We start from the raw sequence: 17,912 nt of genomic DNA, 5'->3' as shown, positions 1-17,912 counted from the left end.
AATGTTTCCAAATGCTGTTAAGGCAGGTCTTCAGTGAAACCACTCAATGTCACAGCCAAATTTAATGTCTTTCATCTTGCAGCTACGAGTCCGTAAGATTAAAAATTGGAATTACTAGTAATTGAGTCAAAATAGGGTTACCTATGGACATAGCTGGTTACCAACAAGAGTAATTAGCCCTTTGTCCCGCACTATCCCTCATTTTATGTGTTCCAGTCATTAATTACACTTGAATTCAGTCAGCATGGATTTAGGAATACACATTCACAAAAGTACAAACACGGTGCCCTTCATCAATGCCTTTCAAAGGAAAGGGGGGAAAAAGGCCCAGTGGTAATCTACTACTTTTGTTTATTGATCTTTAGGACTATGACATTAACAACAGCAAACTGTCATTTTAAGGTATTTTTGTTGCTCTTAGTACCTCCTTTTTATCCTATTCCAAAAATGATATCCTTAGAATCTTTGGCAAAAACTTTAGCAAAGTGAGCAGCCCAAACAGGACCCAGAAGGAATTAACTGAAACAGTTAACTAGTAACTCACCTTGCTGTTATTAAAGAAAGCATTATTATTGTAGCTCTTTTTTTCAAAAGACAAGATGGATCTATAAGACATTTACTTCTCTATATATGTAGAAGTAATAGCGATCCCCTCCTCAAAGGTTTAAAGAATTTAACTGGGGCATTAGTATTTAAAAGCAATTTGATTAAACCAAGTAGGTTGAGAGTACCCAGGAACACATTTCTAGTCAAAATAAAGACATGTATGCTATCTTTCAAACTGGATTCCTGAATTACGAATCTAATGACATTTTTAAATGTCAAGAAATACTAATGTAAGTCTTTTAGTATTATGGTGCCCACAAAAGCTAAATTTTAGCATTTCTGGCTGAGTCTGTTACAAATAAAAAATAATCAGGATCTAACCGAAAATAAACTATTAAGTTACTTCACATTACAATTTTTGAAGCTGAAAAAATCCAATGAATAAATAGTACTTCTAAGTTTCTACTTATTTTAATAAAACTCACATTCAACAAAGTTTGTGTCTCAGATAAAATACTGTAGCAGCAGTTCAGAACCTTATATTTTCTAAAAAATGCATGGCTTTGTGGCCTTAAAATAATATGCGCATAAAATAAATAGAAAATCCAAAATGTCAAAATATTAGAAGACTAAAAAGTCCGTCCAAGTTTAGCTAATTTAAAATCTGCTGTTCTTTTACAACAGTACAGCACCTTTATCAACAAACAAAAACAAATCATCTTCATTCAGTCATTGTCACGGGCCTTATATATAATATATGCATATGCTAAACACACACATGTATCTACATTTACCATTCCCATAGACAGACACTGAAATTCCTAAGTAAAAGTATGCTGACATTTTCTGTTCTAGAAAAAATCATGGAGATTAAGGACTGATAAAAGTTAATCATAACAAAGTTTGGCCAGACTTGGTGCTACTGCTTCTCATAAAGTTCCCCAGCCCAACATCATCAATAAGCACAAATGGTATAACTAAACTATTAACAATGCAATCCATAATTCCAAACTCAGAGTACTGTATGTCTACGTTCTCTTTATTCAATTATTGAGTATCCTTAAAAGAATATAATATTTACTCACTTTCAATGAATCAAAGCAGGCGATTACTCGTCCATTTTCAACGTGGCAGCTTTTCGAAGGATGTGCAAATTTACATTCCGTGTCTGGCCGTGAGCAAGTCCCCCTTTGGAACTCTCTACATACTTCCAGTGTTAGCCATTTTGTGTCCCGAATTGGTGTTACACTAACAGCCATGTTTAGATTTTACAGGTAGTTAAATTTTTCAGTGAAACCAACAAACCCAAATCCACCCCAAAAAACAGCAACAACCCAAAAAAAAAAAAAAAAAAAGAAAAAGCTGAACTGATAAAACTGTAAAAGGATGATGAAAATGTCCCCTCCAAAATACTTTCCCCCACTCCCTGCTTTAAAAGTACATGGAAAATTGTGTTGTCAATATCAAGGAAAAGATCTCCCACTAGAAATTCACAGCATGAAACTGTTAATTCAAAGAGGTTTTGGTTTTTAGAGAAATACTAGGATTGTAAGTAGATGAACGTTTAAAAGTAGGGCCTGGAATCAGCCTTGTGCTCTCAGTGACCCCTTCCCAGTGCCAATTTGGAGCCCAAAATGCAAGCATGAAAACGTGGCAGACCCCTTGACACCAAATTTCCAAGCTGCTTTCAGCAAAGTTGTCTGAAAGGGAATCTCCTCACAGCTGAATTTGCAATGGAGTTTGGTGGTGCAATCGGTATTGATTAGTTTGGCATAGACAGATGCAGCAGTTTAGAGCAAAATCGAGAAAATGATTTTTTTTTCCTCCTTGATTTCCTGGCAGAAGATATCTTACTTTTTCAGCAAACTTTTCTTTTAAAACTAAAGCAGCCTAGGGCAATGCCAGATACTTAGAGCTTTTCTCTTGATTATAAGTAGAAATGGGGGTGTCTGGGCTAGAGGTGGAGGGTGGACGTGCTGTCGTCACAGTCTAGCTGGCAGCAAGCAAGGCAAAAGCAGAGACTGCTCTAGAAGCGGTTCCAAGCAGCAGAGACGTCAGGAAAGGCACTTCTTAGTACCAACCTGTAGAAAAAAGAGATAGGTTAAGATTTACTAAGTAGCACTTCACTGATGTCCTACAGTATCACAACCTTGCCATGTGATACCACACTAATATTCAAGTCAGCCCCTCTCTTTCTCTCTCCCCCCCCATATATACACACACACAAAATACTTACAGTGAGGCATATTGCAGCCAGCCATCGTAGATTTATTAAAAAAGGGGGCCGTTTCCCCTTGTGAAGCAATGCATGATAGAGAGATAACCAATCACAGATAGTGTTGCAGCAATATTCTGGGCAGAAAGCCAATAGTGTGGGTTGTCTTATGAAAGGTCGCGCCTGTCAGACGTTCATTACTATGCTATAAGCACAGAAAATGTCCATCAGATGTGACTTATTCCACTGCAAGAGGACGAGCATGTGGGTTTTGAATTTACCCAACATGCAGTTAGTGGACTAAACCATGTTAGTTTCAAAACAGCTTCTGAGACAAGTCCAAGCACTTGAAGATCATTACTGGGGAATAAAAAGCCAGGTTTAAAAATTGCAGCTGACTTCCAAGCTGCGTTCCCTCTGGCTCTGTGTAGGGACAGGCACTGAACAGCCTGCTCCTGCTGTTCTGACACGTGAATAAAAAAGGAAAGGGGTGTTTACAAATGGTACATTCTCCTGACCTATCCAATTCACTTCCTTCTAAAGCCCAAGTCCTGCCCCTCCACTGAAAGCAGCACTCATACTGTAAAACTATTCCATTCAGCCGGCAGACACTTTGTCAATATATCACAGGCAGGCGAGATATGAACAAAAGCATCCTTTATTCGAACATTTTTAAAGCAGAAGCTGAGGTCATATGGGGAAAATAAGGAGTGTAGTGTTGTCAGTGTGTCTGGTAAATCTGAAGTCAACCTCAAGGGAGAAAGTGATTCCATCGCAGAAACATTAAATATTAAGTGAGCAATTTGATTTGGGCAGCATGATGCACTTCAGAAGGACAATTCCATATGGAGCCAGAGGGTGGGGGGAGAGGGATCCCCTACTGCCTAATAATCTGTTAACTCAGCACTACAAAACGACTCCTTAGAGCAGGGCATTTTTGCTTTTAACATCTTACTTTCTCTTTCAATCAAGATGAAGAACTTTCAGAAAATTTTTACTAGTTACAGAAACAAAGTATACATTTTTCCCCCTTTTGAACAATGCAAGGCTTTAAAAACTAAAAGATTCACATTCCAAAGAGGCAATGACAGTATAATACATAGTTTGCTTTAACACTTACTTCTTCATGAGCCAAAAATGGTCTATTGGCATATGAAACATTTATAATTTTGGAAATTAGAATATGGACTACACACACACAGAGACACACACACATACACACACACACGTTTGAAGTAGAATTTTAAAATTTTATTTTAGGAATACTGTCATTCTTAACACTAATTAAAACAAACAAACAAAAAAACTACTTCCCAAAACTATTTACATACTATAGTAAGACAACAACTTTTTATAAAGATGAAAAGAAACAATGCATCCCAGTGTTCAAGAAATATTTTTGTTTTCAAAAAAAGTTTACAGGTCTTGATGCCTGCTTCTATAAAAACAGCGTCAGGTCCAGTTATAGTCTCTAAGCTGTGCCTACCTTCCTGAATCTTTGCTCTGTATTCAGTTTCTCAACAACTTCATGCCTTGAGCATGGACCACATGCACAGTTGACAATCTCTTTGGTTTTCCTCCCCAGAATCTTCAAGTGCCTTATCTGTAACCATTCAGCTCCTCCTTTAAAGCAAGCTAAAATGTTACTTCCTCCAAGAAGCTTCCAAGATGATATTTCTTTTCCATTTCTTCCCACCCACATACTAATACTGCCTTCTCGAAATTACCTCTGCACCTCATGCCCGATAAAAAGTGTTTTATTTCTCTGTATATCCGACCCACCAGCCTACATGTTCTCAAGGACAGAAACAATATCACTCATCTCAGCAGCCTGACTGCCGAGCACAGTCATGGAAAATAGATGGAGTTCCATAAACATTGGAAAATTATCAATTACTGCATCAGGACTGGTACCTCTAGGGCACAAAAGTACACACACACATGAACATACCCATATAAACACATGTATGAACACAACAATGAACATACTCAAACACACATTTGAAAATACATACAACGCACACACAAATCATTGCTTCTAGAAATTACTATGTGTTGGGGGGGGGTCACTTAGGCTGTCCCACTGCCTAGGAACCTTGCCCTACCCTTGGGCAGCTCCCTCTTTCATCCCACATAGGGGCTTTTCTAAAACTTCATCACTCTCAAGTCTCTCCTCCTCCATGTCCCTCTCACTATCAACAGTGAATAATCTTATATGTTACAAATATTCCTAGTCCAAACAGTAGCCCTTGAGCATGAACTCTTTCTCACCTCCTTGCCCCTCCCTCTTTAATCTATCTTTCTGTTTCTTTCCTCTTGGTTTCCCAGGAGTTCTCCCTCCTCCTGCCCGTGGTTGTTTCCACAACCTGCCACCTTGACTTGTTCCTTCTCAATACCTCTTTCCCTGTATGTCCCCTCTATACATGCATACCCTGCCTTTCCAGCAGTTCTTTCTCTTAGCCCTCAAATGTGCTGAAGTAACTCTAAAACAGAGAGGATGGCACATCAAGAGGAAGGGGACCCTTCCTGGCTATGAACCCTCCTCTCCCTAATGTCTTAATCCATCGTTCCCACACAGATATTTAAAGAATCATACATACGTGCTGTTTTTCTGCTTCTTCCTCTCCCTTTCACTGCTGAATCCATGTCAGTCTGACTTCTACACCCATTACTTTACCATTACTTTACTGCTCAGCAAAGGTCGTCAATGTTCTCATAAAATACCCAAATCCAAAGCCTATGTTTTGTCCTTGTCTTTACTTGACCTCTAACACCATTTACAACTCCCTCCTTCTTGATCATTTCCCCTTGCATGAACTGAAACATTTTATCCTTTGGCTTCTCCCAGCTGCACCTCCTGTATCTTCTTAGAAAGGAGTCACCAAGCATTCTTGACATAAGCCAAGGTGTTGTGAGCTCCTGGGACTTGTTACATGCTAACCCTTTGTTTGGTTTGACACATACTTCCTCACCCCTGCCATTTGGCAAATCCCTTCTCAAATCACCTTCTTTATAAGGCTGGGCCAACCATGCTAAGCATTATTCCATCTCAGAATAGTTTCAGTACTCTGTATCTCTTTAGACTCCCGCCCCCATCCCCACAAGGTTATAAACTCTCTGACAACAGGGTATATCCCCAGTGTCCCCTATACCCCAGTTCCTGGAACATAACAGACATTTTAAAAATGTTTGATAAATGAATAAACTTTCTTCACACTGATAGGAATAAACATGTATACGAGGATGTGATCCCAACCCTGAAGAATTATTTAAACATGATCTACGGGGTCTGAACATACAAGGAAGGAGAATGGTGCCATTAGAAGTATACACTTTGCTTGACGGTTATGTCTAAATACAACTACAAAATTAATTTCTAGAGTTGATTATTTTTTTCTTTCTGCCCTGCCACACAATCCAAAACTTTTTGAGCACCAACATTACACTCATTGGAGCATTTCAAATTTTGGATTTTCAGATTAGGGATGCTCAACCGGTTAAAGCTTCTGCAAATATTCCAAAATCCAAAAAAATAAGAAACTGTAAACATTTCTAGTCCCAAGCATTTTGGGTAAGAGATATTCAACCTTTATGAGGGGTCTTCAAAAAGTTCATGGAAAGACTCATATTATCTTTTAATTCTATTTTCCATGAACTTTTTGAAGTACCCTGATATTATAATAAACTTCCCTGGACAACAACAACAACAAAATGATTGTTTGGAGAATTTAATCATTTTGCAGTGAGAATCAAACTTTTTGAAGCCTGCATAACAAACCCTCTTTAACCCACCAATCAAATTCCAAACATTAAACTATAGAGTTCGATATGACATCTTCTACAAGCATATTCTGCCACAAGATCCAACAACCAATTTCTTCTTAAGTGGTATCAGATATCATATGTATATTCCACTTTACAATAGATATAAGGGGGAAAATAGAGAAGAAGGAAATGAAGAAATTGTGAAACAAAGGGAAAATTAAAACCACGAAAAGGATCACAAATAAAGAAAAAAAAGAAAATCATGGAAAATTACCAAAAATTATTCTTATAGCTACCGATAAATTTTAGTTGAATGGCACTGAACTGACATATTGGATGGCTTCACATAATGTCTACTTAAGTCACATACATACTACAATAAAAGATAAATAGATGCTTACATGATATGATACTGAAATTCTACTATGGAGAATTGGATGGCCTCTACGAGCAAGGTTACATTTCTTAGTCACACATGTTTACTAATCATTTCAGTTCTCCTAAACCAAATATAGGCAGGGAGGTCCAGTTACATCCCAGAGAAGTTAACTGGGAATTTGGGGGACTTTTTCATACACTTTTGATGTTAAGATAGGTTATGTATTGAGGAAGTTAAATAAGTAATTATTTGAGGTCTTGTATTGTGGTTTTCATTTACTAAGGCAGTTTTTTATCTAACTTGCTGACTTGACCATGCCAGTTTGGAAGTGGCAAGAAGGATCCCTTGCCCCAAACCGTAACCTCTTCCCATGGCTCACCGGTGTCAACAAGTCCATAATGAGCAATGCAGCACTTTAGCAAAGTAAGTTTGCTCAAGCAACAATTTTGCCCAGGGCTTGTCCCAAATATTAACAGAGATTTCAGTAAACAAACAACCAACTAAGCAGTTCTGCAGGCTGTACAGCCATGTCTCTACTCACTAAGGTACTAAATAGAACAACAAAGCTGTTATTTATTCTATGAGAAAAACTGCAGTCTGCATGGGCTAATGCAGCCTTCAGCAGTATTTAACTCCATATAGCAAAAAGCTGAGATCAGTGTTTCTCAGTGAGGGGTAAGCAGACTATCAGTAGTACCCACGGTGATTTTAGGTGATGTATTAGAATGCTAAAACTAGCTCATCAAGTCTGTGATGACATTGACATTATAGCTTGGGAAGAAGCTAAAGTTTAATAAAAAGACTTTAAAGAATAAGATTAAGTAAGTATATTGGCAAAAAATCATGAAGGAGATATGCAAATGACTGAAGTTTTAGAAATACTGCTAAAAAAAGATAACTTTTAATCACACATCCTCTAGAATGGCTTAGAGACTGCCAATGTGGCCTGCTGGTCTGACACATTTCAGAGAAGTTGCTGCCAAGAAAATGAAGTTGTGTTTACTAACTCAAATAAGTAATCTAAGGTCTGTCAAAGCAATCTTTTAGATGTCTGATTTCTTCATAGGTTTGGCTCCCTAAATCATCAAATGGTCTGTGGTTGGAAGGCTAATGAAGGAGTGTTGATTAGGTGATGCACTATTGCTAAAGATTAGAATTCCAACAGCAACTAACTAAACTGCACTCAAATTAGAAAATGATTATTGTCCCGTAAGTATTTATGTTTAAGACAAAATAGAACAGAAAGCTTCTATGATTTAAAAGTGAATTTTGAATTGATTACTTTATTGGGCAAAATAAAAAAGGTTTAAGATCACTAAAAGGTAATTATCATGATGGACTGCTGCTCTTTTTATACTGGATCACTAACTTTGTACCTAAACAGGCCTTCATCCTGTCCCTACTGTGAAGTTATCTTAGAGGTTTTTCCACCTCACTAGCAAAAATACCCAACCTGCTGTTCCTCCCAACAGCAGGCCAGTCTCGCTGTGAAAGAAATACATAATATTACACCACATACTAATACTATGAAGAAAAAGAAAGCAGAATAATACTATGTACTTATCTCACTATCTGCTAATCTTCTGCTTTTGCCATAAGAGTGTAAGCTCTATGAGAGCAGGCAGTAGTTAAGCTAGTTCTCCCCTAAATCAGCACCAAACAGTGCCTGGTCCAAAGAAAGCAAACAATCAACACTTGTGGCATGACTGAATATTCTTCTTAGTACATCTGAATACTATTTTACAAGTATTTTCTACAAGTTACAGTGTCTGGGCTACAGACACACAGTTTAATACATTGGAGATGTCACCTTTATATAATTGAATAAAACCAACATCAAATGCCACTCATTGGAAGGAAAGCATGAGGTGATGAAGTTAAAATAGAACCATATTTAAGTACTTTCTTGCTACTGAAGTTGAAGGAATATCTTTTTATCCACAGGATAATTCAGAACAGTTATGTGTGGCTTTGCAAATTTAAAACACTTAAATAATTATCCGTGGATTTCTGACAGAACCAGTCTTCAATTCTGGCAGAAGAAGGTAATATTTGCATTTTTCTGATGATACTTGAATAGAAAGTGTTTTAACATTTTCCTGTATTCTACAAGAAAGTATAATGAGATAAAACTGTGAATGCTACTTTACTGTTTTTCAGGAGAAAACACTAATCCCATTTGGTGTTCTATTTACTCTTACATATTACACAGAGACTGTGTCAGCCTTAGGGAGTCATATCTGATCTGTCCATATCATTTAATATTTCATAATAGTCAATAGTCAGGAAATCAGAATACAGACTACAATAAAGTAAAACTATGCTGTTATGTTCTCAAGACCTAAATGGTAGAAAAAATCAAATTTCACCATCCTGGCAATTTTCAGGAAGAATGGTACACTGACCCAGCCAGAATCTATCAACGTGAAACTAGCATGACAAAACTGTGAATGCTAACTGAAATGCAAGACACTGTGGTATTCTTACTCCAACTGCAGTGCCCTGGTTATGGACTTTGATTCTAAAGCCTACTTAAATGAGGTATTTTTTATTTGACATAGTAAGTAACTAAAAGCCAAAATCTGTACTATCTTCTAAACAATTTCTCCTAGCTTCTTACCAAGGTTGGTGGCACCTCTGCCTAAAACATTTTAAAACGTGATCTTCATTCCTCAAAGAATGGTAGCAAACTCTTGTATGCTTCCCTAATGGCATCATTGCACAATTCAAAAGTAACTATGAAGTTGATAAATGAGAGAACTGAAAAATTTTCCCATGGCACCTCATACCTCAGTGAAATTTGCTGCATGCATACCTCTTTCCCCACGATTCCAACTTTCTTTCTGAGGCAGAAATCATTTTCACAACCAGTCATCACAAGATCTTCTTCATAATTTACCTACATCTGTTTTCCGTTTTAGCAGACTCAACTAATTGAGATAAATTACAAAATCAAAATGTGAAGAAATGATAGAATAAGAAACCTCCCCAAAATATAAAGCATATCTCTATTAAGATCAGACTTAATAATAGTTGCCACACTTTCCAGAATTTCTAAAAAAAATTTAATGCAGAAATTGCTCTCAATAATACCAACTAAATCTGAGCACAAAAGGTTGATCTTAATAGATAGATCTTAAATTTACAAAGGGCTGATTCAAAACCTAACATAGTAACCTCAATCAGGAAAATTTTACTGGCTTATTTTTATTAAAGATTTCACAAAATACGTTGCTTATTTACTAATCATTATAGAAAAGTTTGGAAAGTCTATATTTATAATTAAATAAAAAGATGTAAAATAATTATTCTTCAGGATATAATGAATGAAGGCAATTACGAATTAATATAGTATAGAATTACTCAAATGCATCCTACAAAATGAATTAGTGCATTGATCTCATGACACAAAACAGTACAAAAATATTTCTCCCTTTTCATACAATCAATAAAAATCCTGTTATTTCACTAATGTATTTCTTATTTCAAACTACAAATCTCAAGCCACACAGTTTAACATTATAATACTATGGATATTTCTACTGACATATATTTTACATTAAAGATTACCTTTTTAACAAGTTATCTCAAGCATACTCTTAATATACCAATGTCAACTGAATTTATTCCTAATAACAATAAAATATTAGATTATCAGTTTAATTTGAGCTTTCTTTTAAAAAAATCACAAATTCACATATGCTCACATACAAATAAGAACAATGTTGCCACTAACAGTGAATCAAGACCCAGTTGTCTTTTCCCAATTTTTTTTAAAAGAGCAAGATATGTCACAAAACACAGACATCCACTAACAACTCATATTTTAACTTCAGTATAGTTTAAATGTCCTTTGAAAAAGGTTCCATGTACCTCACACACCTACATCCAAGATGCTGAACAAATTTTATGTTAATATTCTACCATATAAAATATGAATATAAAACATGGTTAATAGTCTTTCTACGTCAAGAGAAACAGATCAATACAATTACTTTTTAACAACTACAAATTATTCCACCATGTGTCCATTTCTTTACCAATGGTCAATGCCAATTTTTAACTACCTTAAGCAATGTTACAATTGGCTGTACAAAACGATGCTCATGAGTCCTTTTAATAATATAAATCCTCAGAACATGACATGCACTCATATACTAACTTTGAACTAGAACCAAAAACTTCTGTCAAGAAAACATGTACCAATACGTACTTTCACCAACAATGAATAATATGCTTTTCTATATTTGTTAAATATGTGCAACACCTCGAAAAGATACTATTCCAAATCTACACTAAATATAAGTCTTCTTTCTTATAAATAGAATTTAAAGCCTGTCTTTGTGTTTTACAAAACATATTCAACTGTTAGCCCTTATATGGCAGCTAATCAATGGAAACATTTGTAAAATCAGTTTTTCAACTCCCATTATTTCAAAATAAAGCATTTCATGGCTAAAACAATTACAATATTTGTATTTTGTAAATATTTGCCAAAAAAAAAAGGGGGCCAGAAGTTTAAACAGATATTTTTGTTGACAGAGTATCAAAATGGACAATATATGGCTTATTGTTATTTTCTTATTAATAAAAACAAAATGTGCTGTTAAAAGTGGCTGCAGGGTATGTCATATTTAGAAAAATCTCTGACAGCACTATGTCATATGACAAAGGGAATGAATGCTTTTTTTACACATTATTTTTACAAATTTTAGAAAATATCCTGCTACCCTCTCTTCCTTTTTTAAAGATGCTAATTGACTAAAGGGAATGGTTTCTGACAACTGCTATAAATAATGCAAGGCGTCATCAAACTAGCTAAGGTGCAATAGAACTCTGGAGAACTCATGTAGGCCCAAGCATGTTTTCCCATGTGGTAAGTTCTCCTGAGGGCACCACATGCAATCATTTCTGAGTTTGAAACGGGGAGTCTTTCTGAAGCAGCATGTACTTCTGATTAAAATAAACACGGCAGGTATATACTCACATGATCCTGCCTATGCACATATGTCCTGTTGGAAAATAAAACTATTTTCCCCTCACGTTGTCCTCCTCAAACTCTCTTTCTCAGTTATTAAATAACAATTCACAGAATACAATACCTGAAAGTGGATTTTTAAATGACTTAAAATGATTGGTTGGCAGAATGTGGGCATTTCCATGCTTTTATTCTCATTGTGATTTTACCATGTTTTCAGGGTATAAATAAAGTCATACTTTTCAGGAGAGGATATCAAAGATTTTATACTCTTAGGATTTTGTACTTTCCAAGAATATACATAGTGAACAAACTGAGATTTGGTTCCTTTGCTAAATGGAAAAAAACACCCTTTTCTTAATTATTTTAATTGCACACAAGGTTCTGAGCATTCTGGAAAAGCTGTAACACATGAGGAAACACAAACAACAGACTACACCCTTTTAATGAGACAGTGATGGAAGCGCTCTGTGTTTCCACCAGCATGACATGTTCTTAAAAAGCAATGACCAGCTTTCCACAGCAAATCCGAATGCAATGGTAGCTAACTAATAAACTCAAATAACTGCCAACAGTTTATTAACAGCAACAATTGCTGTTCTGAAATAGTGATGCTCCAGAAAGATTCTTAAATTACCAAAATAAGTCATCTGGGATGACTGTTAAAAATATACATTCTTGAGACCTACCCTAGACCTACTGAGTAAGGATAGAGACCAGAATCCACATTTTTACCAAACTCCTTTGGTAATTCTTAATCCCATGGAGGTTTGGCAATCGTTATCAGCTAAAGCTAAAATATTACTCCCACCAGACATTGTTTACTGTGTTTCTACTCAACATTTTCCTAAAAACCCAGAATATCTTTTCTGAAATGATGGCTTGTTTAAAGATTTGGTGACATTCTCTTTAATTATATTATATCAGCTACTTCAGAAAACTAGCATGCCTGCAAAATGTTATGAAAAGTTCTGTTATTATTCATTATTAACAATATTATTTAAATCATGCATGCCCCTCCACATCAGGTCAAGAGACTACTCACCATAGAACACTATTTATCATGTCTCAAACTATTTATGTTTTAGTCCTGCTGAACAGTTACTCCAATTTAGCATAAAAAAGCTACTTAAGTTTGCAAAAATTCTAAAGGAATACACTGGACAAATTAAAAGAGCAATCACATAGAAATCTCAAAACTCACCATATTTTCCTAAATATCATTTAAATGTCAATTGAACTATTATATATAATTACACACACATATACATATAAAAGAAATGCTTCAGAGACTGTGATATTTAGGCTCCTTATAGCTTGTCTATTAGAACAACTTGTAACAGTAAATTATTTTGCAAAAAAGATGAAAATTAATATACTATTCAGTCACTAAGGTATGATCAAATCAACTGTTAATATTATGGATAAAATATGAAATAAAGATTAATGTATGTGTGTGTATATACATGTATGTGTGTATATGTGTACCCAAAGAACAAGGAAAAACATTTGCACTGGAATTAGTCCAATTATTTTTTTTCATATATAACAAAAAACTAACCCTTATTTAAATTCAAGTAAAACCTCTGTGTTAAAGTTAATGGGGGGAAAAATGACTTAAATAATGCTTTAATTGTCTTGCAATAAGAACCACTTTATTTTGTGTAAAACTAAAAACTTATGCTTCTTCATTGAGTAATAACTCTTGAAGAGAATAGCTTTGAAAAGCTGGCTTTTATAACATTCTCTACATGTACTGGGCTTTCTTTTTGGTTTATACATAAAATCTACAAGGTGTTCATCTGGTTCTCTAATAATAATAATAAAAGTTTCTACTGGAGAAGCCAAGTAGAGAAATTTACTTTTTCCCCTACAACTCATACATTGTTGTTCAACAATAGCAAATACTATTTTATATATTGGCATACAATTTATTTTCATGCTGATTTTGTTATTTGGTCCTCACCATTCTAAGAGATGGTCATATGATCTTGCTCATTTGTGAACAAATAAATGGAGGCGTGCATGGTTAAGACTGACTCAAAGTCCGCTATGCTAACTACATGGAAGATCCAGGACCCTAAATCAGGTCTTCTGATTCCAAATGTAAAAATTCATTCTCAACACTTGCTGACAATTTAATATCAAACGTTATGGAAATGACAATGACTATAAATACAGAGAGAGAGAGAGGGTGGAGTGGGTATGTTGGAGGGACTACTACTGCATCGCTTGTGGTTTGGTCTGAGTGAGGTGTGGATACGTTAAGGAGAAAGCCTAGGGCATTAATTCTGAAGTAAATAAGATGGTCCCCTTTACAGAGCTGAACAACAGATGCTACTGCCATGTATGTTCACGGGGTAGACACTGGACATTAATAATATATACTTAGAGACATAAAAATTCTACACTACATCTATCAGTTTCTTTTCAGTTAGGATTGTTAATCAGTTTCTTAATAGATTACAGAGGTCTAAATACTCAATAGCTCACTGAAATTAATTTTTGAGGAAGAGGTCTTTGAACATGATTTTTCTTTAATTTGTCTGCCCTCTGAGCAAAAGAAGCCTCCATTTTCTTCAGAGCTTTCTCTTACAGAGCTTAAGATGTGTCAGCAGAAAACTTCCATTTAGGTAAAAGGGAATGCTGCTTTAGAAGTATAAAACTGATATACGCTAAGTGAGTATGCATACAGTAAGGCTGATCTATATCAACCATTAAAACAGTGTTTGAAGAGCAGTGAAGAAGATGAAATAACTGTCCAAAACACTTCAAAGCCATGTAGAGTCAGACCGATTTTTTGACAGCTGTTAAAGCCATAGAAAAGTATACCAGAGATAAAGCACTGATGGTTTGAAATGGCATAAGTGATTTTTTTCTTTTATATGAACAAAACCTGTACTCTATTGGCACAGAGAAATGGTAAATGTTGTTGCTTTATACAATGAAAACCTAAGTCAAAACAATATAAAAAATTACAATCCTGGTTCCACTGCCCCATAATGTCTTCTCTGACAAAAATTACAGGTGCTGTTCCTCTAATTGCACTTGCTTTTTTAGTTATTTTTCTTTGTTCCCTCTTGTCCTAGAGAAAAAACTATTTTCCTTAAAGAAATTAAAATACTCTCAGCACATATGGTAACCCAATTAAATGAATAAACATATTCATTAACAATAAACAATACACAGATAAAATAATATATGTGCATTGATTATATTAACTATTTTTTGGTCACCTTCTATATGGAGTCTAGACACAGAGGGAATACGTGGATCCAGCCTTTGAGAAATTTGCGCTTAATCAAGGATATAAAACACTTTAATAACAGTACATAAAAGAGAAAGTGAGAAGTACATAGCAGAGATAATGCTAAAGCTTGGTTAGTTAAAGGAGAGAGAGGTCACAGATGGTTTCAAGATGGATAAGATGTCTAAGATAGGCCTGGAAAGATGAGTTAAAGACAAAAAGGAATGGCAATCCAGACTGCAAAAATACAGACACTAAGGGCAAGGATGTGGAAAAGCACTGAACATGAATACTGAGGGAAAGGATCTGTATGGAGCACTCATGTGCCATGGAGCTGGCAGGAGATGAAGCTGGAACTCTGGGCCAGAACCAAATCAGTAAGGGCCTTGAAGGTCAGGCTAAAGAATTCGGCCTTCATTTCTCAAGTAACTGAAATTCACCCATTCCAAGATTTCACCCAAGGGCGGAGTTTGAAAATTTAATAAAATGTCCTAAGGACTGAGAATAAGACAGTATATGGGATATGAAGTAATCCTATTAAATAAACTGGAGATATTTCTACTTCATAAACCTTTGCTTCAGTTGCCAGAAAGCTGGGAGATAAATTTAGTGCTCAATTTCATATCAAGAACTTGTTTTATCTCTTTTCTTTCTAATTAATTCATTACATTTTTTTTTACAGCCCTATTCGATGTGCACTTTACTGTTGTAAGCCAACTCAATCCTTTTTTGATGAGGTATATATACATCATACATGAATAAAGTTAAATTAACGTTTGTCCTGGTACCAGGTAAGGTTGCAGATGCAACACAATGTTTCAGAAGAGAAAAGAGAATTTAGAATTCACCCATCAAGTAAAGCTCATTCCTCTATAAATATTTCAATGAAAGATGGCCTTATCGAATTAGAATACTGAGTTACTGCAGTTGACAATCATTCTAAAATCTACAACCACTGGGTTCAGCAACCTATCTTCTTGCCTGGCTGTCCAGTTTGACCTTCCCTGTGAATCAGTGCTCCTACCATGATGCCAAAATGACCTTCTGAAACTTACAAGGCTTCCAAGGCTGCAGATATTTTCAGCTGTATCAGCCCTGGCTGTCACAGCATTCTGCATGATATTGAGTGGCAAAACTGGAACCTCCTGTACTAGCCTGACCTTTTAAACTCCTAATATTTTGCTGCCACTCAAAATTGAGTTTTCTCTTTCTGCATTATTTTGTGATGCTATTTCTCTTGCTTAAGTGCAAAGCAGTAATTCTAAGCATAAAACGACATTTTTCCTTACATGAAAGTAAAATACTTCCCTCATGCATAGTAAACCTAACATTAGTAGGGGCTTTAAAATAACTATTTACTGGCATCTATTAATAATATTTTTTTAATTACTGAAAAAAGATTACTTACATTTCTTGGCAGCAAGACCTAATAAAATGCCATTATTTCTGCAATGGCCAATTTAAAATTTGAGAAATGTCTAAATTTTACATCCATATCTATGTACTATCTATGTTTATCATTATGTATTCAAGGTGTAGTACAGTGCACAGAATATAAAAGGACATAAATTAATATTTAAGTGAACATTGCAGAATCTACATGTTTAATATATTCCATTTATCACAGAATTATTGAATTGAAATATAGGTGCTTGATTTTCTCACCAAAAACTTAATACATTAGCATGGAATCTTTAATCTAAATACACATGCACACACATACACACACTCGTATATACCTGATAAGTCTTGGTACATTAAGGGAAAATATTTTTTGAATCTATTAATGTCAGGTCATTGTCAAACAGAAAACTGTTGCTATGTGAATAGGTTAAAATTTAACACTAGCAGAAGAGAAGGGCAATGGAAATCATTAAGACACAAATTAAGATTCTGAATAACAGTATCTATCAACTGCTTGATCTTAAAGCCTTAGCAATCATTAGAAAATAATAATATGTTTAAATTTGCATATGTATATTAGAATATCTTTTTTTTGTTTCTACTTAGGGTCTGTGGCATACTATATTTTCACAAGTCCATACCTGTAGCAAATGCAGCAAACCACAAAATGATATTAAATATAACATTTCAGAGCAAACTTATAAACTAATTCATTAGTTGGAGAATGGATTTCTTATCTTCATACATTTATTCTGTTCCATTTTTAGCTACAACTTATGCATTACTTTATTTATGGAATACACATGGACATACGGATATACCACAAAAATATGCACACATGCACACACACACACACACACACACACACACACACACACGGACATACTCTAGTCATTCTCGTAGGGATTGGGGGGGGGGAGTGAGAAAAGTTAATCATAAATCTCCAGGCAAGTGTAGAGCTATTCAATTTTCAAAGACATGTTTGCTTATTTTAACAATGGCGACAGATTTCTATTTTTTAACGATGAGAAAAATGAATTGAATTACCCTAATACCTTCAATAACGAAGCCGAATAGATTATAAGAGCATCTGCAACATGCTTTTTGGGCTCAAGACACTTCTTAAAATGTGCCACTTAGCAATCCATCCAAAAGAGCAACTGACAGAGTGCTATGTCACTCAGAAGTGACATCAGAAACTGCACAGGTGGTAATGATTTTGAGTCTAAAAGTAGATTTTGCTGATCTTGAAAAGTGCTGGGACAGAGGGCATTAGATGTGAGTAGAACTAATACTGCACAAACCACACAGGCAGATTAGGCTATCTGACATATCATTCCTTTCAAAGCCAGTGAAACTTCCAAGTCCGTTCCATCTC

The 17,912-nt window shown here is 35.3% G+C and overlaps 1 protein-coding gene across 12 annotated transcripts in view; it reads right to left on the bottom strand.

The window, feature by feature from the left end:
- The window catches only part of MBNL1 (muscleblind like splicing regulator 1), a 162,115-nt gene that overhangs the window by 131,363 nt on the left and 12,840 nt on the right, over positions 1–17,912 (bottom strand). For 4 of the 12 annotated variants that reach the window (XM_063101463.1, XM_063101464.1, XM_063101465.1 and 1 more), the window contains exon 2: positions 1,632–2,627. The exons of 3 other annotated variants lie outside the window; for them this stretch is intronic. In XM_063101463.1, coding sequence (XP_062957533.1) covers positions 1,632–1,805 — 174 coding nt within the window. In that variant the 5' untranslated portion in view covers positions 1,806–2,627. Of the gene's footprint in view, positions 1–1,631; positions 2,628–2,782; positions 3,196–17,912 lie in introns of those variants that run through there. 5 more of the 12 variants (XM_063101462.1, XM_063101503.1, XM_063101478.1 and 2 more) reach the window with 4 other exon arrangements.

Source organism: Cynocephalus volans, chromosome 1 (assembly GCF_027409185.1).
Source record: "Cynocephalus volans isolate mCynVol1 chromosome 1, mCynVol1.pri, whole genome shotgun sequence".
NCBI classification, from domain to species: Eukaryota; Metazoa; Chordata; class Mammalia; order Dermoptera; family Cynocephalidae; genus Cynocephalus; species Cynocephalus volans.
The sequence above is the reverse complement of the archived record's forward strand: the minus strand, read 5'-3'. Positions and strand labels throughout refer to the sequence as shown.